The sequence below is a fragment of the Bactrocera dorsalis genome, chromosome 3 (genome assembly GCF_023373825.1).
Source record: "Bactrocera dorsalis isolate Fly_Bdor chromosome 3, ASM2337382v1, whole genome shotgun sequence".
NCBI classification, from domain to species: Eukaryota; Metazoa; Arthropoda; class Insecta; order Diptera; family Tephritidae; genus Bactrocera; species Bactrocera dorsalis.
The window spans coordinates 49,922,376-49,943,721 of NC_064305.1; the positions used below are offsets into that span (position 1 = coordinate 49,922,376).

At 34.0% G+C, this 21,346-nt stretch overlaps 2 protein-coding genes and 1 long non-coding RNA gene across 4 annotated transcripts in view; 1 reads left to right on the plus strand and 2 right to left on the minus strand.

The window, feature by feature from the left end:
• The window catches only part of LOC105225804 (OCIA domain-containing protein 1), a 28,692-nt gene extending 18,391 nt beyond the window's left edge, over nt 1-10,301 (plus strand). Inside the window, exons 4-5 of the mRNA XM_049451424.1 lie at nt 9,583-9,928; nt 9,987-10,301. Coding sequence (XP_049307381.1) covers nt 9,583-9,928; nt 9,987-10,216 — 576 coding nt within the window. The 3' untranslated portion in view covers nt 10,217-10,301. The remainder of the gene's footprint in view (nt 1-9,582; nt 9,929-9,986) is intronic.
• LOC105225790 (cytosolic non-specific dipeptidase) lies at nt 10,213-20,886 on the minus strand. 2 transcript variants are annotated; one of them, XM_011204428.4, is made up of 7 exons: nt 20,771-20,886; nt 18,391-18,625; nt 17,792-18,325; nt 17,383-17,450; nt 10,759-11,023; nt 10,443-10,694; nt 10,213-10,385 (listed from the first exon to the last, which is right to left on the minus strand). In XM_011204428.4, the coding sequence occupies exons 2-7, from the start codon at nt 18,520-18,522 to the stop codon at nt 10,338-10,340; spliced, it is 1,299 nt and encodes a 432-aa protein (XP_011202730.1). In that variant the 5' UTR covers nt 18,523-18,625; nt 20,771-20,886; the 3' UTR covers nt 10,213-10,337. The 2 variants fall into 2 exon arrangements, with proteins under 2 accessions (XP_011202730.1, XP_011202720.1); XM_011204418.4 differs by having other exon boundaries at nt 20,552-20,817.
• LOC115066267 (uncharacterized) lies at nt 13,275-17,361 on the minus strand. The gene is made up of 2 exons (XR_003845876.2): nt 17,259-17,361; nt 13,275-17,200 (listed from the first exon to the last, which is right to left on the minus strand). It is a non-coding gene; the product is annotated as an uncharacterized LOC115066267 (long non-coding RNA).
• Nucleotides 20,887-21,346: the final 460 nt, after the last annotated feature.

Here is a 21,346-nt window from a genome sequence, read left to right on the forward strand (position 1 = left end):
GACACCACCCTCCGGCAACCCCTGTTTACCTCGAAACAGTACGGATGATTGCCTATCGCTCAGGTAGTTCATAGTCCACCTCTTAAACCCTGGAAGGAGCATAGATTGTTCGATGTCTTCAAGTAGGGTTGTGTGGTTGTCTCTATCATAGGCTTTCGACAGGACAGGTCCCTCACAAGGTGGTTTTTGGTTGAGGCTATCTGGGCGTTTATGACGCTAAGTCTTGTGGGGTATTGAATACTTTGCCGAATTCATGCTAGTGGTTTGCTAGACACGGGTGGTGAGTAAATTTCGGGAGTAGCAAGGCCTCAAGTGTCTCCACTACTGGGGAAAGGAGAGTTATAGGGCGATAAGAGTCCCCTTTGTTGGCGGGTTTTCCAGATTCCAGTAGTGGGAACACAATCCTTCGAATTTTTGCACATCGGGTATTTAAAGATTGCACAGCGACAGATTGAGGGCATTGGTGAGGTAGCTTACTCCCATCCAGCCTAGATGCTTTAGCAACGACATGTTTATTCCATCTGGGGATTTTGCTTTGTTGATTACAATCCGAACCTCCTCATCGGTGAAAGTAAATTGTGCATAGTCTTTTGGACTTTTTTCATTAAAGCTTTTTTCTTATATAGGCCTTTAGAATTTTTTCAAATGTGTTTAGAACACAGGTTGGAGATCTATAGCGTCTGTACACCCAGAAAAATAAGTGTTGACCAGATCTACTAGTGATTCCTTACTGTATTCAGTCCACTCTTCAAATTTGTTGCGTAGTAGCCTAGGGATAGTCGGGTGCTTGGATAGCAATTTCTAAGTCTAGCTACTTCAATTGTCGTTTTTAACTTGCCGCAAAAGCTCTTTTACGACTCCCTCTTGGCTTTACGAAGTTATTTTTTATATCCCTGTTTTCTATAATTTAAGTATACTTTTCTTTAATCTCAAGCTTTATTTATGTTGATAGCGATGATAAGATGTACAATATTTCATTAACTGCTTACATAAAATAAATACAATTTTATTAGTATTATATAGTTCTATTCTTGCAACATGTTACTACAGAGTAATAATAATGTTAGACTTTCCACTTTTAGTTATGTTTGGACTGTGCGTGTTACAACACATTCAGTGTCCCAATTACATTTACGCACATAACGCACATTAAATAAATTAGGAGGTATTAGTAGGAAATTTACTGCTCTATAAAAATGGTCTGTAATGATTTTTCGATTAAGTTAAGCGTTTACGAGATATTCATCGTCAAACATCAATGCCTATTAAGGTGGATCAAAAAATAAAAAAAATCTTAGAGGTGTCTACAAACCTATTTCTCCGAGTACCAAACGAAAAAAAATTGTTTTTGAATCACCCTAATGTTGAACACGTATTGATATCATTCGTTTTATTTTGGTGAGTTAGAAATTTGAAGATTACTTAATTTCAAGTGTGATAGTATATTTTTTTATATTGTTTCCAAGGCCCATTTTATGTAGTTGGTTAAATTGGCATTATCAACAGCAACAACGAAATAGGAAGCGATTTATTTCTTCCTTTTTGTTTGCATGCGGTTGATTTGTTGCAACTTTTAACGAAAACTTAATTGACAAGTTCTGCAAAAGATTTACGGCTCTTTGCGCGTTGGCCACGGCGAATATCGCATTCGATGGAACGATGAGCTGTACGAGATATACGACGACATTGACATAGTTCAGCGAATTAAAAGACAGCTGCTACGCTGGCTATATCATGTGTCCGGATGGACGAAAACACTCCAGCTCTGAAAGTATTCGATGCAGTACCCGCCGAGGGAAGCAGAGGAAGACCCCCACTCCGTTGGAAGGATCAGGTGGAGAAGGACCTGGGTACGCTTGGAATATCCAATTGTAAACAATTGTTGTTGTTTGCTGTACTCGTAGATTTACTCGTGAATTTATTCGTAGCTTACCCGCAGTTTCACATCGGCTCAACCAATCGTCACAACGCTATGAACTGACATGATACGATTTGAACCGAAGCCAGCCATACCGTTTACTCGATCGTGATTGCCGAAGAACAGATTTTTCGTGTTGCATCAAATCAGTTGAAGCTGGCGGTTACTTGAATTGATCAACAATGTTATGAACTGAATTGATTTGATTGTGTTTTTTGCACGAGAGTTTGTTCTGATTTAATCATACTCGTTGCAGCTCTCTGGTTTCAACACTTCCATTTGGTTGGTTTTGGAGCAGTTGCATTCATGCAGTGTTGTCTTTCACCACGTCTCTTTAAGATTAACTGGTTTTGAAATATGGACAGATTTTTCAATAATTTCGTTAGGAGGAATATTTAAGATTTGGTTACGACGTGCTTGAATTGTGGCAGACAGTTTTTAAGTCTTTTTATACAGGGCAACCTCTGTAGTTTGCAATGTGATTTCCCTCACAATTACTATAAATTTTATTTAAATAATCTTTGTTAAGAGTACATTTAGACACCTACAAGGACACCGCGTAGGGTGCAGTATGATTTCGTGTGTCCATACTCTTGGCAGTTTGTACATTGTACATGACCATTTTTCTAATGTGGTTCCTCAACCGTTATGCTGCGATGGAACAGATATTTTAAATTGTAAATCGGGTGTGTTTTGAGTCGGGTGAATTTGGCATCAATTATATTTTGGACACTGGTTATAGGACTTTATTTTTGTTAAAGATATTTACAACTGATTTAGTACTAAACCCACATTCTTCCAGTGCTTCTTTAACATCACTAGAGTCATTGTTTAGTATTGACCGCTGATTTAATTGGAATACCAGTCTGAACAGAAGGTCCTTTTTTGCTTGGTACATTCTTACCTTGCGTTTTGTTTCCCTTCACTGTTCGGGAGTTCGTTGGTACCTGCATAGTGGTTGCTGTGTCGGCGTACTTGTTGCCCTATTGCTGTTTACTGCTACTTCTAATTTCTTCGCTTGCTTAATTTTCATTTCAGCTGATCGCTGGGATGACTCATCATCGCCATTACATTTTATTTGCCAGGCCTTTTTTTTGGCTCGACAAAGCAGATTAATCCCTACGACTTTGCTGGCGAGGCTGTGAAGCATTCATTATTATTGTGTTTTTTGTTTTTATCTATTTATTTCGGGCAATATTTGTTTGAGTTTATTATTAATTTATTAATAATTTGTCTGCACTAATTTTTATTTGATTATTTGTTTTTATTTTATTATTGTTGATTGTTTAGTTTTCGCAAAATCTGAATACACGGAGCGAATTACAAAACACGTCCGTACACTTTGGACTGCGCAATAATTTACCTTTTTAGACCGCCATGCACAGTGGAGTCACTAACACCTTCCCGACTTCCACTCGGACTTACCAAATATATGTCTAGAAGCAAAGAGTCCCCGCATGATTTTAACTACCTCTTCGCATGCCCAACTTACCACAATCATCTAATGACCCTATGGTACGACCCTATCAAAACAGCATGTTTCCTGGGCATACTGTTTGATGACAACTTACTTGAATCTTATTATCCAATCGGGAAGGGTTGCAGCGTCGACTGATTTGTTGCAGCACGATTAAACGGTATTACCGACTTCGGTTCAAATCAAGTCATATCAACTTACTGGCATACCTAAATTAAAGCGTTGAGAGGCGCGTTTTTTAGTTAGTGCGTTGTGACGGTTGCAGCGCTGACATATCTGCGGATTTTTCGAAACTACAAAAGGCCTTGCGGATGTACATATGTATACCCTTACTTTGAACGCGTCATGTCAAAAGATTATTTTAGTTATAACCTGAATCAAAATCTGTGGAACATGATCAACCACCGAATATTGTTGATCAACCAAGGAATGAATATGTTTATGCCATGCAATTTCTAAAGTCTTAAAAATTCGTGTAATTTTTAATTTTTATCTTCATGATGATTTAAAAAAGTAGTAGTTAAAAATAATTGATATACATATGTATTTCCTTAGATAATTTAAGCAATGACACCAAGAGGGAATTAAACAAGCATATTGCATTTTGTTTTTTGCTGTCGGCCTTTTCATGTCTATGCCGCAAATATTTTCATCTTCCGTTGTCAACATTTTTTCTCAACCAGGAAATTATAATTAAATAAGTCAATTAACTATTTAAAAATACATATGAACATGAGTATATCTTCAGACTCATCTTATTTTTAACAAAACTTTAAAATTTATTCCTTGCGCATAGACTAACAGCAAAATAAGAAAATACTTATACAGGACATCGTCACCTAAAATGCAAAATAACGTATGATCAAAAAATTCGAAATTGAGTGTTTTATTGATTACGCTCCACTACTTCAAATTACATACTTATACAGTGAGTTCAAAAACTGTTCACGTAATGCAAATATTACTTTTCTCATTGAATTTCATTCAAATATGACAATACTTCAAGAAACATTTCTTGCTGTTATATGGCATCGACATTCTAGTTTTCAAAGCCCACTTCGGTAGATTTCCATGTTTATTTAAATTTGAATAAATACAGTTCAAATCCGTAAGCGCACGTGAACACTTTCTGAGCTGATGTGACGCAGTATGTAACTAATTTCGTTGTTACAAAATAGTTGTCAGCATTTTTTAATAATTTTATTGTGCGAAGTCTTTCACATTTACTAAAGTTTGCAACAAAAATTAAAGGTAAAAAATTTGGTAATATATGTTTAGACAGGGCTAAAAAACAGCAATTTTTTTGCAAAAAGCTATATGTTCGGACTTGCAGGTGAAGGTTTCAGTTAGAGAGATTGCTCAAAAACATAAAATTTCAATTGGTGTCATTAGCAAAATAAAAAAAAAAAACAAGACAATATTAACACACCACACAAAAATGTAGGCAGGCCTAAAAACCTCTCCTGAAACAGAAAGGACTTTACGGCGTCTTATCATGACTGAATCAGCTAAAAACGCAGTGGAGGCTAAGAAAGTGTTATTGACGGAAAGGAAAACTACGTCGAACTATCGGAATAATGGATGCTACGGACTATATTAGCATTCTAGAGGATTCATTTATGCCTACCTTCGAGAGTTTTGGATGTGAACCCGGTGATTTGTTACACATGCAAAACAATGACTCTAAATATATCGCCCGTATTAAAAAACCTTTGTTGAAAAATAACGGAATTGGGGTGGTGGAGTGGCCAGCTCAGTCAGCCGATATGAATCCTATTGAAAATTTATGGGCAATTGTTAAAAAACGGTTAATTGTTCAAAGAGAAACACTAAAAACCCTAGATGAACTCTGGACTCAAGTTGAACGAGTTTGGAATAGCTTTACTCCGAAAATTTTAGATAATCTAATTAATTAATTTTTATGTTAATTTTTCTAAAGATCAGCAGTAATGCAAAATTTTTTACTATACGTGAACACTTTTTGAACTCACTGTAAATACATACTATGTCCAACATTTTAAGGTTCTGCTGTTTCGTTGTTCTGTTGTTACGTTATTTTGCATTTTAGGTGACGATATATTATTTCTTTGGCACATACCAAAGAAAATACCAGCTACACATTTATTGTACATTTCTAACGAAATAATAAGAGTCTTTGTTGACGGGTACAGCTTATGTTCTATGTATGAGCTTGTATACATATCGACGCTGATTTTTGAGAGCCATGGAAAAATATTGTAAAATTGACAAATATGTATTTTATATTGACACTATGTTGTCACTTTTGTTTGTGTTTTGCAAGTTTGCAGTGTTGTGACTTTTCCTTTCCAGAAGAAACAAGAAATAATTTATGATTTTTAGCTATGTCATCGTTGCTAAAACACGGTTGTTGACAAAGTCATGCTGGGAGATATGTTACGACGTCTATTTTTATGAATGAAGCGAGGTCATTTGTTAATTGTGCGTTTGTGTTTATGAATTGAAACGTTTTTGTTGTAAGATTTACTACATTTGGGCTTCGCCAATTTGGCTATCATACTGACTTTTGATGATTATGCTAATTAAGACATTTGTGGTTTTTGTAGAACTATGCTTCAATTTTTGTTGGTGTCTTTTTGACATTGTACGCACATGTTTGTATGTATGAAGACGTGTGCATTATGTGCTCGGCAAATGTACATACAGTGAAAGCTCTCTCAAGCGGACACTGACCGTCGCAGCGATTTTGTCCGCCTAAAGGAGATGTCCGCCCAATAGAGCGTTTTGGGGAAAACTAAAAAAAAACAAATATGTAGAATGTTAAGGAGAGCAAATTTCGCGATGCCGTTCTGATTAATAGCTGCACATAAGTGATCGTTTTCAACTAATGTTTATCAAAAAAGTACATGAAAAAACCCAGTCGTTGCGGCATTTTTTGTCTATGAACAAAATACGGGGAATCATTGCTTAACTGTTGTGTTCAGAATGTAACGCATATTACTTGTCTGATGCATGTTGCTAGCCACGTGAAAAGCAAAATGTTTGATGAAGTATGGGAATATGATTTCTTCTTTGGTTGTTTATAAATTTGTACATAGTTATGAGAAAACTGTATAACAATTTGGGAGAGGGAAGAGAGCAACTCATCCACACAACCTCTAAATTATGGTTGTATGCGATTGGCGACCAATGATTTAAAAACTTCCTTCCTGAAACAAGGCGAAAATTTAGGGACCAAGAAATTTCCCCGCTAAAAAGAGCCGTCCGCGAGAAGAGCTTTCACTGTATATGTAAAAAACTAGTCAAACAGTAGGTTTTGAAACCCTCAAAAGTAGTGAAACAAGTGGTGAGCTCGCCATAGGCCGCGTGAAGGTTCCCTCACACGTACGTATACATGTGATCATACATCTCTGTTGCGTTCATTCAGCAGTGTCATGTAAAAAAGTATATCTGTCCTGCTCTAATATCCCCAATCGACAACTGATGCAGGGTTGCATTTTCTCTTTCCTAATTTTAAATATGTTTAAAATTCTAAACATTTTAAATTTAATTTTTCTTTATTAATAAACATTTTTTACAGACTTTCAAATATGTACATACATATGTATGTTCAATAAAAAACTTATTAATATCTGAAAATAAAGATTAATTATATAAAAAGATTATAATGCCAGAAAGAAAATATTAAATAAGTAAAAATAGTGATAAAGTCTGAAAAAAAAATTTAATTTAATAAAAATAATAATAAAATCTAAAAAAGATTAATATTTTCTAAAAACAACAAAATGTATTAAATAAAAATAGAATTGACTCTGAAAGAAAAGAATAATATTATCTGATTATTTAAAATATAAAACAAACATTGGTTTTCACATATTATATTGGATTGTGCAGGCCGCTTTAACAAATCCATGCTTATGTACATATGTAATTATTTTTGCGTATTATATTGGACTGCGCAATCCAATTTCAAACAACACACACTTTTATATTTGCTGCTTCTGATGATATTGCTGCTGCTGCTATTTCCAATTCAGTTCTGATTTCCAATGCTATAAAAATAAATGAAGGAATTATTTGCAAAATATTGTTAAAAAATCACATAAAATTCATTCAATTACCTTCAATCGTTTTTTTTTATTATTCATATCAATAAATATGTTCGCATATGAACCTATAAAGTTATAAGCGAAAAGGCCAAAAATTAAAAGAATGATCTAATAATCGTATATGTACCATACATTTTGCTCTTTTTAATTCTGTAACAATAAAATAAGTAAAAAAAATATAAAAATTAATTATTTGCCTTAACTTTTGCATATTACCAATTCCCCAATTGTGTAAAAAATTTAAATCCCCCTAATATATTTTTCATACAAAACTATCACGCATATGTGACTTACATTTTTATTTTCTGTTTAACTTCCCCATTTTTCTCGTTTCGTGGACGATAGTATGTAAACTGTAATTTTAACTTATTACTGCTAAATAGCAGCGAATATAGTGAATTTTCGACTTAAAGTTTTTCAACTCTGTTAGCCGTTCAATCGAGCTTCATACAATATTTGCACCTTCTCATTGTTTAATGTTCTCTGGTTAAACCGTCACGTAACACATTTTTTTTCTTTTTGAGCAAGGTTTTTTATTAAATTAGAAATAAATCGTTCTGAAAAAAATTAAACGATTCAGGAATTGAATTTGTTTAAATTTTTTTACAAACTTTGTTTCTTGTAAAGATTGGTAATATATCGTATCATATGAAAGGGGACATTTTCACTCATAATCGTATCGAATATAAGCGAAATTGCCGTTGTGAAGAGAAAATAAATATATTCCATTCGAATTTCAAATAATTGTTAAAGTTGCATTTTTATACTTTCTTACATGTTACAGAGTGTAATAGTTTGTTCACCTAACGGTTGTATGTATCACTTAAAAATAATCAAGATAGATATAGGGCTATTTTTGTATATATAAATGATCAGGATGGCGAGACTAGTTAAAATTCTCTTGATGAAACTTGGTATGCGCGTCCCTTGCCCACAAAACGACATTAACCGAAAACATAAAAAGTACTCGTATTATAACTAAACACTAAGTTAAGGTATAAAACTCTAATTCGGCACAGGGGATCGCAGTAGCAAGTTGCATATGTGGACAACATTTTTTTTTTTTAATTGGGTGTGTCCCGTCTTCTAATAATATCAATAACTAAATACGCCAGAGACATTAAATCTTTACCCCCCAAATTGGTATGACCTTTAATAGGACAGGGGTCAAAATTGGACGATTGGCGTTGCACCGCCTACTTGAAAGTGAAACCACATATCTCGAGACCCGCCCGACCAATCCCTACAAAATTTGGTACGTGATATTCCTCTGACATTTATAAAAATGGGGGAAATCGGACTACAGCCACGCCTACTTCCCATATAAAGCAATTTTAAACTCCAATGTAGTAATATGGCATTATTATAGAATGGATTGACTTGAAGTCATGAAAATTTCAGAAAAAAAAATTTATTTCCAAAGTTATAGTTGTTTGTGTTGATCTAGTTCCAAAAACATAGTTTTATAAATAGATAATCCTGGTTTTTGTTTTTTTTAAATCAACAGTTAATTGGTCCTTCGATCCGGCCGAGTTTATTATGTATTCTAAAAGCTGTATAAATTTCATTAAAATCTACTGAGCGGTTTCGAGTTACAGTTGTCACCGATTCAAAAAACATGGTTTTGAGAAAAACGCGTTTAAAGTTTCACACTAGCGCTTTGAAGTGCCAGAGCTCTCTTTGTTATTTGTCCAATAATTCAAAAACTATTATAATTATCGGATCAACGTGAAATTTTCAGAGAAAATTTTTAACACAATACACTTAACGAAAATGCAAAAAAAAATATTTTTTGAAAATTCTGACTACCCCTTAATTTACCAGGATAAGACTTTGTGTGAATAGCGCATTTGTGATGGGCCACATTACGACTAAAAATTGGGTTCGGGGTGAAAGCGTACCAAACAAATCTACATTCACATTTATAATATTAGTATGCTGTATGGATATTATAAAGAAGTGACCATACATAGATACAGGTCATTTCATTAGGGCTTCTGTACCCTCGACTTGAACGTAATTAAATATAAATCCTCGTATGTATTAATAAAATAATTGGTTAAACAATAGTTTTCATGTATAAAAATTACATATTTCAGCCAAATTTTAAATATGGCGCGGTGCCCAAAGTAGTCGTGGGTGTGATAATAGGATATTTCGTTGGAAAATTTAGTTACCAGCAAAAGTGCGCGGAAAAACTAATGCGGTTACCTAATTCAAAACTGGGAGAATTGTTAAGCCAACGTCAACGTGATGGAAGCGTTATTAGTAGGCTTAATCCAGACCAAGGTATTGGAATAGGACTAACCTTGTCGCCATTTAATTCAGCTGGAACAAGTGACGAACAAATCCAAGAATTCCCTCGTGCTAGTGCCCTCAATTTAGATTTGGAAAACCGCCCTTCAATTACTGGCCTGGACGACATTTATCGCCCCTCATTAGATAGTAAGTTGTTATTTGTTATATATTATATAATCTAATTATTAACTTTGTATATATTTAGATACACCTTTCTACGAAACGCAATTGCCTATCAAAGCTAAGCAAGGCACAAGTTACGAAGAGTTACGAAAAAAAAATCGGGAAGAATATGAGAAAAAGCAGCAAGACTCATTTTCCCGGCCTCTGCCCGCAAATGCACCAATAGTTATTCGGGAGAATGAAGCCATTAAAACGACTTTTGGTACCGATTCTAGTCACAAAAATAAATATGGAGACACATGGACGGATTAGTTATATTTGTCTGCTAAAAAAGTAGTTTTTTTATTAAAGTGTTAATGCTGATATATATATACTGTATAATTGTTAAATTCTGTGATGTTTGTGTTTCATTAGATCCATTCGTTTTTTAGATTTACTCCAGTTTTCCAACTTCGTAAAGGTAAGCTCCGAGAAGTTTAGTCTAAAAGTAATCCGAATTAAACATATAGAAACATTGATTAACAGAAAGTCTACTTACTCCTTCTATATAGTTGTAAATATCTATTTTTTCATTTTGTGAATGGGCCCCATCATCACAAGCTCCTACAGGGACTAATATAACGTTTTTGCCAGTGGCCTCTTGAAGTGTTAGTGTCACAGGTATAGACCCACCTTCTCGTGTCATATCAGGCTCCGTTTTGTATACATGTTTGATTGCACTTTTGGCTGCCTCATAATGAGGATGGTTAGGATCTTCAGTCCAAGGTTTGCCACTACTTACAAGGTTGACCTTTTAAGAGGATTATAAATATTAATGAGAATATATACAAATTATTTGGTGGTAAAAAAATTACCTTCATTTTGTTTGGAGATCCTCGTTCCTGCCATTTCTCATTTAAGTATTTGGTAACGCACTCAGTGATATGTTCTGGATCTTGATTAGGAACTAAACGTATAGAAAATTTTCCTATGACTTTAGCTGGTATGACAGTTTTTGCGCCATGCTCATAAAAGGCACCTTCTATTCCATGAATGGAAAGGCTTGGATAACGCCATCTGTGCATCAATAATTTGGTTTTGTCTTCATTGTGAGGTAGACTACGAGCTCCAATATCATTTCTGAAAATATAAACGTTACTCGTTTATATAAATAAATACAAGGACTACACAATGTTATAGTATATTCGTAAATAATTTCTTTTCATATTTTTTCCTAAATACTTTATTGTAAGCATTTATTTAGTGCGGTTTAGGAATATAAATTCAGACACATAATATATTTTTCGTATTAAACATAGGGGAAAAACTAAATTTTTAAAATTACTCGGCCCTATTCCCGTTGTCGTTTAAAACGAAATAAGAATGGCTATTTGATATTTCTGTTGGTGTTTCGATATTTATCGAAAATAAATTCGTATTCCTCATTTTGAAACGAATATAGAGCGATATAGAAACGAGCGCGATTATCTGAAGTGAAGAAGGCTTAAATAAAGAGAATACCAACGAATGACTCTGGGACTTTAGAATTCAAGACAGAATTGCTTAGCTGTCAGAATTGCAAAGCAATCATTATTTTCAATAGTATCACAGAATCTATTTGGATTTTGGGCTTTCAAAAAAAATATGCAAAACCAATATTCGAATTAGCTGTTTACTAATGTGACAAAACTTGCAAATTAATTTATTTGGAAGCAATACTATTAAAGTTTTTAATGAGTTCCGATTTAAAGGAAGATTTTAAGAGATAACCACCCCTATCATGCATTTCGATTACGTTCCCGCTCTACGCTCCGCCGGAGTCGAAATTAGGTATCATGCGTTACGATTGGATTGAAAGAAGAAGAGGAAGAGCTATAACTCTTTCGAAATCAGCTGTTTGCTTTGAAATATGTGAAACTGGAACATAACAAAGCAAAAATACACAAATTACTGCTGTTCAAAGAAAATAGATAAAAGTAAAATTTTTATATTATTATTTTTATTAAACGTAACTATGGAATCTTTATCCGCGGCGATATTACTGGTTGAGGAGGAGAGCAGCGCATCTCAGAATGCTGGGGTGAGAATTGAAAGGAGAAGATTACGAGATATGTGCGATCCCTTCCAGATGAATGAAGGGCTGTAAGTAATTGCACGTGAAAGTAGACATTTTTCTTACAATTTGTTTACTTATTTAGATTCAGAAAAACTTTCGTCTGAATAAGGACGAATGTCCTAGATACGTTTGCGGAAGAAACGACGGCAAGTAAATTTGATGCTACCTCTTTCCAAAAAGCCTGCACATCTTCCTTAGGACGCTGGTGGAAACCGTTGGCTATATCTAGCTTACTCTCCATCATATCTGCCAATTTTCCATATTGCTCTGGTGTTGTTGTTTTTGGCCTGAAAGCATATCAAAAAACATCACTAAAACTGGAAATATCGTGTGTTTTACAACTCTTAAATACAAGTTTTACTTACATTTTTAGAAAATTAAAAAAAATCACGCAAATAATAAAATTTTCTCAGCAAAATAAAACACAAAAAGTTCTCCGCCAACAAAATTGCAACTTAGCAAAACGGAGCTACGATCGAAATGCATGATAGGCAGAATTGTAAATTTCGAAGTAGAACTGAACGGGAACGGAACGCATGATACCAAAGTCGCCAAACGGAGAAAATTTCAATCCAAGTCGAAATGCGTGATAGGGGTGAACATTAATCGAATGAATAAAGACGCATTTGGGTGTTAAATTACGTTTTATAAATCTTCTTTAAACAATCGATTTTTTTTTTCAAAAACTCAATTATTAAGACATTTCGTGCTTTATTCTTATGTTTTCCCTATAGAAATAAAGATAAATTAATTCCTTACAATAAAATAACTTGATTTCTTAACTTACATTTCAAATCTGTCAGCGACTATCTTGCCCACCCAAAACCGATGCAAATTCTGTTTCGAACATCAAACCAATAATATCTGAATTCATGACACCTACTACTTTTTTTTTATCGGTTTCAATTCTGATTCCGACAACTATCATATTCCACAACACCCCTATATAAGTAGTATATAGGAGTTAAATGTTAACGTGCCGTATAGCAATAAAATGTTTCCAGGTACCATTAAGGTATCTCACTTACAATCGCTAATCATATGGAGTAAAGTCAGCCGGGTGTTCGAAAAACATAATATTAGTTATATGGGGATTAGGTAAATTTTTTTTAAACAAGCTAAATGCGCTCTTTTATTTTCATTGAGATATAGTAGCCCACTGATGTGCGATGTGATGTGATGACACCCGGAAGTTTGGAAACCTTTGTATTAGGTGTACGGACCGATCCAAGTAGGAGTACTTTTTCAATAGCCTTTTTTTTGACAAATTTCGCGTGAGTTGTGTCAAGCTGACATGTTATTTTTGTTCAGTATTGTTTGGCATTTCATTTTGGAAAGACTTACGCCTAAACAACGTTTACAAATCATTCAACTTTATTACGAAAATATACGTGCTGTAAAGAATGTGTTTCGCGCGCTTCGTTCAATTTATGATCAATACAATAGGGTACTATTCGCAACACCATTACCCTTTTTGAAACCCAGCGTTCATTATTAAATAATATTGATATTGAATAGACCACGTCCAGCTCGCAGTGAAGAAAATTTAGCACTCGTAGCTGAAAGTGATTTTCAATACACTACAATACATTCATTCTTGACAAAAAAAAACTCCAATTAAAAATAATAAATTTTAATATTTAAGCTAAAAACTCCAGAAAGTTCAGAAAATTGTTGGACAAAAGTATTCGCCAATTTCAACAATTCTATTTTAAATAAGCGTTTATACAAACTTTAATATTTTGTTTGCAACCCTTTTCGTTTAATAACTTCCTGACAACGATTGGACATTGAATGCACTAGTTTTTCTGTAATATCGGTCCCGATTTTCAGCCATTCTTCGGAAAGGACTCTTTTAAGCTGCTCTTTTGATGTTATATTGTGATTTCGAACCTTTTTATCTAGCAAATCCCACAGATGCTTGATGGGGTTAAGGTCAGGTGACTGGGGAGGTGTTCGCAGTAAATGGGGCACATTATAAATAAGCCAAAGCCGTACAATCTCAGCCGTATGCTTGGGATCATTATCATGTTGGAAATAAAAATCATTTCCCAAGCAAAGACTGTCAGCGCTGGCTTTCAAATTTGTTTTTAAAATGGCCAAGTAATCTTCTTTTCTCATGAGATTACCCACGCCTGCAGCTGCCATACACCCCCATACCATAACCCCACCACCACCGTGCTTCACTGTGGTTTGCAAGTTCTGAAGTTCCAGTTCTGTATTTTTTTCCGCCATGTTAAAATACGACCATCTGAGCGGTAGATATTAAATTTGCTTTCATCGGAGAATATCACTTTTTCCCAAAATGAAATATTTTTGGATTTGTGTTCTTTTGCAAAATCCAAGCGCTTTTTCTTATTTATCTTACTTAACCCCAGCTTCATTCAGCACACGTCGAACTGTGCGAGGGTGTACGGTTATGTCCAAATCTTCATTTATTGTTGCTGCAATTTTGGAAGATGCAGTTTTGGGATTTTTTTTCACCATTCTTGTTATTTTTCGCTTGTCTGTTTCACTTAGCTTTCTCGGACGGCCAGTGCGAAGGCAATTTTTGTACGAGTTTCTTCGAAACGTTTTAAAATGCTGCGCACGGTTGATCGCGGTCTCGACACAATAGAGCACACTTCCTTTATGGATTTTCCACTGGTTAAAAACTTCACAATTATTTTTCTCTCCTCCTCTGTGGTTTCTTTACCCTTACGACCCATTTTTACTTAATCGCGCAAAATATAAACTAACGGTAAATTATTTTGACACATTCTCACATACAATCAAACTATGATATTGCCAGATACAAATTTTTATGTAAACTTCTTTCCTTAAGGCGACCATAAGCTTCGTATACAGTAAGTGGCGAATACTTTTGTCCAACCATTTTCTGAACTTTCTGGAGTTTTTAGCTTAAATATTAAAATTTATTATTTTTAATTGGAGTTTTTTTGTCAAGAATGAATGTATGGAATATAATTTATTGAAATATAACGTAAAATTAACATTTCGAATATTTTTTTTATAGTTTGAACCTAATTCATGTATAGCTTGTTCAGTGGCGAATACTTTTGTCCATCTGTGTATATAAAAAAGCAAAATTGCCGCATTTAGGACGAAGAGCAACCTGAATATATTCAAGAGCTGCCATCTGATCCAGAAAAACAACGATTTGATAGGGACAGCAAACGACGTAAAATTTTTCCCGCTCTTTTGACATTTCCCTTCAGTAAGGTTTGCCATTTCATCATAGAAAGATATACGATCCAACAACAAGTCGAAATTATTAAAATTTACTACCGAAATTCAACTTTTAGAGCGCTACGTCCAATTTATGGTCGTCATAATCGTCCTGGCAAATCCACAAATGAGCGTCTAGTGGAAAAATTTTAATTCACAGGTACACTAAAAAATGTTCCCGTGCCAGTGAGACAAAGAAGTGTCCGTAGTGTCGGAATATTGCTGCCGCTAGCGCATCAATTGAAAAAGACCTAAATCAGTTTCTCAGACGTCGTTCTCAAGCGTTAATCACCTCTGTGATGTCGTTGTGGTGAATTTCGCGAAAAAATCTAGGCCTACATGCTTACAAGATCAAATTGAGGCAAGAATTGAAGCCGTTTGGCCACCAGAATCGTCGTATGTTCGTGAATTGGGCTGAGCAACAACTTGAAAATGATACAAATTTTCATCGAAAAATCATCTGCAGCGATGACGTTCATTTCTGGCTGAATAGCTTTGTCAATAAGCAAAACCTGTGTCACCATTGTATCCAGAAAAATTACGGTTCGGTGTGGCTTATGGGCCGGCGGCGTCATTGGGCCGTCCTCCTGATGATCAAGACCGGCACGTTATTGTGAATGGGAATCGCTACCGCCCAATTATAACCGGATATTTTTAGTCCGAACCGGATGATATGGACTTGGTCAATATGTAGTTCTAACACGATGGTGCCACAAGCCACACGGTGAATGTCAATCGTTTTATTCAAAATCAAGTTTGATGAACGTGTTATCTCACGAAATGGCCCAGTCAATTGGCGCCTCGGTCGTGCGATTTGATGTCGTTATACTATTTTAATTTAGGGGATATGTCAAGTCTTTGGTCTATGCCAACAAGCCCACGGCGATTAACTTCGTCAAATATCGAACGTGAAATGCAGTAGTAACGACCGATTTATGCTTGAAAACCGTCGAAAATTGGGTTCGGAGTTTAGACTTCAGCAAGCCATGTAAAAAAAAATCGATCTCCACACATAATGGCATCGAATGTCCTTTATAAGAATCAAAAAATTTCATTATTTTGTTTTTGTTTGATTTAAAACAAAACTTTTTTAGCGCTCTTATTGATAACCTCGTTAATTAAGAATTAAAGAATAAAATTATAACTTACACTTTTTCGCGTTTAGGTACTTCGTGTTCTACCATTTTGAACTAAAGCTCACGCAGAGACATCGCCTTCATTATTCTTCTGATGAATTGATAATTTTCACTATACATTTTTAATGCAAGTTCTATCCGATTAATCATTGGAAGTTGAAATGTTAATTTTTAAATAAAAATGTAATATTTTTTAAAATAAAAACTAAAAATTGAATATTCAGAATCATGAATTGAAATATAAAATATAATTTTTAATCCCATTGGACAATTAAATAATTCGCAACCCTGGAACACTTGTGGTCATACTTTCTTTTTCTAGTAGAATGAAATTCCCCAATACGGAGTCCTCATAACCTGGACAAATTTCATGAGCACAACGTTTTCATTAATATTTTCATACAAAACCAGTTCCTATAACCGGACACGGATACTATTTAGGAAATATTTCGTTTAAATTATCTCTGATAAAAGGAGATTTCAAAAAATGTGTAGTGTGTGTATTTACAGTTTCCTAATTTTTTAAATTCTCAATAATTTTTGGTGTTTTCCGTTAGCTGTTTTCAGTGTTTCAGCAATACGTAAAATGATCACAGCGAACAAATTGTATTGCGTTGGTGCCGTCTGAATAGCGGTGGCTCAACGGAAACTAATGCGATAATTGCCATTCATTCACTTCTGGCTCACATTTATTAGTTCAGTATAAATATAGTTTTAAATTGCTGCTCCTGATCATAAGGATACATTTTAAACATTCGTTTTGCCACGCCCCCATATATGAACAGCTTCCTTAGCCGAATAAAACCACTTCGATATTAGTTGTCCGGAGGAATTTCACTGCATGTATAAAGTTCAAGTTTAAAGCCTCAAAATCAATCATATGGTTTTTGATTACCTGTTCTTAAATTGAAATAAATAACTTAGTCGAGAATAACATTCTAAATTAAAAAAAAAACTAAAAAAAAACATGGTTTCGGTTTTAAAAATAAAAGAAAACCCAATATATAATATATACTCACTTGTAATCTTCAACTTCATAATCAATGTTCTGATAAATTTCCTTTTCATTATGTAAAAGAGGTGCAACCTGAAATATAAATGAAATAATAAGTATTACAATGGTAAATAAGTTTGATGATTATAGTTAATTAAAGATTAATAAACAGTGAAAGGTACAATTTTTTTTTAATACAAACATGTTTGATAGAATTACAACTAGTTCTATAAAAGAGCATGCAGCTTCATTTTACTTGGAAAGACAGTCACGACTCTATAATCTGGCTCTTAGATCTTTGTAATCAAATAAGATAATTTTTTAAATTTAGGAGACTATATAGCAAATTAGAACATATCTGAATATATTAGGAAATACTAGGCATATTTACTTTGAAACCTGAGGTATTCATATTGTGCAATGTGTATACTTACATCTCTATCAATGCCGGGAATGAGAATGTTGGTATCCTTGTCCACAAGTACACTGAGAAGATAACAAAGATCTGGCATTGCTTCATGCACAGTACCACCAAATACACCACTATGTAAATCTTTAACAGCACACTCTACTTCAATAGTATAATAAACTAAGCCACGAAGACCATATGTTAAGCATGGTCGTTTCTTCCCAAGCCAATAATTATCAGATATACAAACATAATCGATATTTGACAAAAACCCGTTTTTACGAGCTAGCAAAAGATCATCCAGACCCTCACTACCACTTTCTTCCATTCCTTCGAAAACAAATTTTAAGTTGACGGGTAAGTCAATATTTAGTTTTTGAAATGCCTCAATGGCATGTAGCCAACATAAAACAGGTCCTTTGTCATCACTTGCACCACGGCCATACAACTTTCCATCGATTTCGGTCAGATCAAAAGGCTCCGTATTCCAACCATCTTCTTTCAAAGCTGGTTGTACGTCCAGATGACCGTAAACTACAATTGTCTTCTTTTTTGGATCCTATAGATATTAATAAATCATAATTACATAATTTACGTTAAATTTAAAAACATTTAATTTCAAACCTTTCCAAGAGTTCCTAAAATCACATTCGGTAGGGCTATTTCTTTACCATTTGGTAACCGCTGTCTACCAATATCAGCCAATTCAACTTCAGTACCGAGGCTTCTCAACTTATCAGCAACTAACCGCACCATAGCTTGTATTTCATCGCGCTTATCAGGCCACGCTGATACCGATTGTATGGCAACAGCAACCTTCAACGCAGTAATATATTCTTCCTTGTTGGAGTTGATATAGCTAGTAATGGAACAACAAAAATAATAAACATCACCAGCATACATATTAAGGTAATATTTTAAGCAATAAAACCACCTAGATAAACTCCAATTTAATAAGAAATAATAAAAACATAAACAATGATTACGAAAACACATATGTATATGTATGTAGTTCCAACGGAAATGTGCGATAATTGGAAAATTTTCTCAGAAAGGGTACTTATATAATATACTTCAAGTAAAATGTTGGGGAATGTTTAGTATCGCGCCGGTTAAGTATCGTTTATGGAGAAAAACAGGGGAGGGTTAAGTGTAGTACTCCTTTCTGGTTGGCGGCCTTCGGCCGCGCTCTAAAAAAAATAACCCTGGTCGAGCGAATACCCGGGGTGATCGATGTACTTAAGTGTAGTACTCCTTTCTGCGTTGGCGGCCTTCGGCCGCGCTCTAAAAAAACAAACCCTGGTCGAGCGAATACCCGGGGTGACCGATGTACTTTCGTGTAGTGAATCGGTCATTTCGGTAATTTTAGAATAGCATCCCCCCGATTTCGGGGTTAAAATGGGTATGTGCGGATAGAGGAGGTCCTCCAGATCAAGAATATATGAGTACAGTTGCCGCTGATTTATGGTTTTTGAGATATTTGGATTTAAAGTTAAAAAAATCAACTATTTAAAATGCGTGTTTCTCCGATTTATAATGCATTTTACATTTATATTTTATACTTTTATATTCACTAACACTTCACTAAAATAACTTTAATTTCATATCAAACTTTAGTTAAAATCTATTTATTCATAAAATAAGAAAATGGTTGTAAACAAGCAAAAAATTAGTGTTACCATATTTTGTAATGGAACAAAAATAAGAAAAAAGATTATGACGTCATAACTAAATTCATTGTCGTGCGACGAGTAATGAAAAATCTTTCAGCATTCTCATTATCTTAATAAATCCCGGAGATCAACGCAAAAAAACTGAACCAACGCCCAGGTGTTGGTCCGACCGAGGGTTATTGTTTTGAAGCGCGACCGAAGGCCGCCAATGCAGAAAGGAATTCTATGCGGAAAATTAATGTGTTATATATTTCCTGTCATTGGGGTATTATTTGTTTTCTTTATTTCTTTTGGTTGTTCTGTAAAATATGAACGTAAGGTAGCACTGATTATTAGTTAGAATGCAACCCTTTTGTTATTGTATGAACAAAAATAAGTGAACAAAAGTTAAATGTTGAATAAAAGTTATTTTTGAACTATTTAATATAAAATAAATGGTTGGAAACGAATTAGTGAAGTGTTAGTGGATATAAATGTTAAAAATATAACTATAAAATTCATTATAAATGGGAGAAACACGCAATTTAAATAGTTAAATTTTTAAACTTTAAATGCAAATATCTCAAAAACCATAAGTCAGCGGCAACTATATGTTCTTGATCTGGAGGACCATCTCTATCCGTACATACCCATTTTAACCCCGAAATCGGGGGATGCTATTCTAAATATTACCCAAAGTATTTCTTAATATACTTTTAAATTTTTTTATTATTATCCTAGATGTGTCCGGCAGCTGATTTACGTTCTAAACTTCCAATGGCAAGAGAAATACGCATCTCTTTAGTTCTGTTAACATTTTGTATTCCTCATACCACATTCGCCTTGAAACAATTCTAAACAGTTACATTGAAATGTTTGTAAAAATTATAGCTTAATATTTATTATCTAATAAACTATAATAAAACGCGAACACACTTAACTAAATAACATTTAGTTTAATATTAAATGCTCTGTTTTCCTGAAATCATATATATATATATTGGTAAAAGTGTGTTCATATGTACATTTATGGAAGAAATGTGATAAGAAGTGAAATGAAGTTAAATCCCATTTTTAGATATGGGAAACTTATTTGTTTATAATTGTTATTTGTTTTGCACATTAATATTCACCTGAAAAGCTGTTGCAGAACATTGGGTAAGTCAGCCATAATTCACAAATAAACACTTGTTAAGAATTCCGGTTTTTATATTCACTTACGAAATTCAAATAACTTTCTCCCGTAAAATTTTGTCAACCGCTCAGTAATTTATACGAATTACAATGACCGTGGTGAAATTGTAATATGTATGTTTTGTACCGATACGAAATATTTAAAGATGATTACTTACCACAGTACATACTGCACCACAAACGATACGACTTTACTGATAGCAATAGAACACAGATAAGATATACAATCGTTGGCATATAATGTTGTAATCAATTAGTGGTTTTAAGACTAATAACATGTTCGCACTTATAACTTTATTCAGCAAAAATTATTTTTACTGATCGTTATATAGTTTTCTATACTATTTGCACATTGCTGTGCATCATGTTTTTGTCCTATAGCCCTGACAGACGAGCAAAATTAATGCGCCTTAAGCAACGCTAATGCACATTGAAATTTTATGGTGACAGACGGCAGACTTGTGCATTTAGACAGCTGATAGTGAAATTTGTTTATTTATTACAAAAAAAAATTGAAATAATGGAAAATTATTAATATAAATTTTGGTATTTTTGGAAAATCAATATAAATTTAAAGAAAAATTCGTTTATTATTAACTACGTCAAAAGATAATAGAGTGAAATTAAAAGCAATAATTGATTGTAATGCAGAAAAAGTGTGCGAAAAAGTTAAGAATATTGGAAAAATGGATAGCAAATTGTACGTTGTTTATTTTCTACCATCTAAAAATATT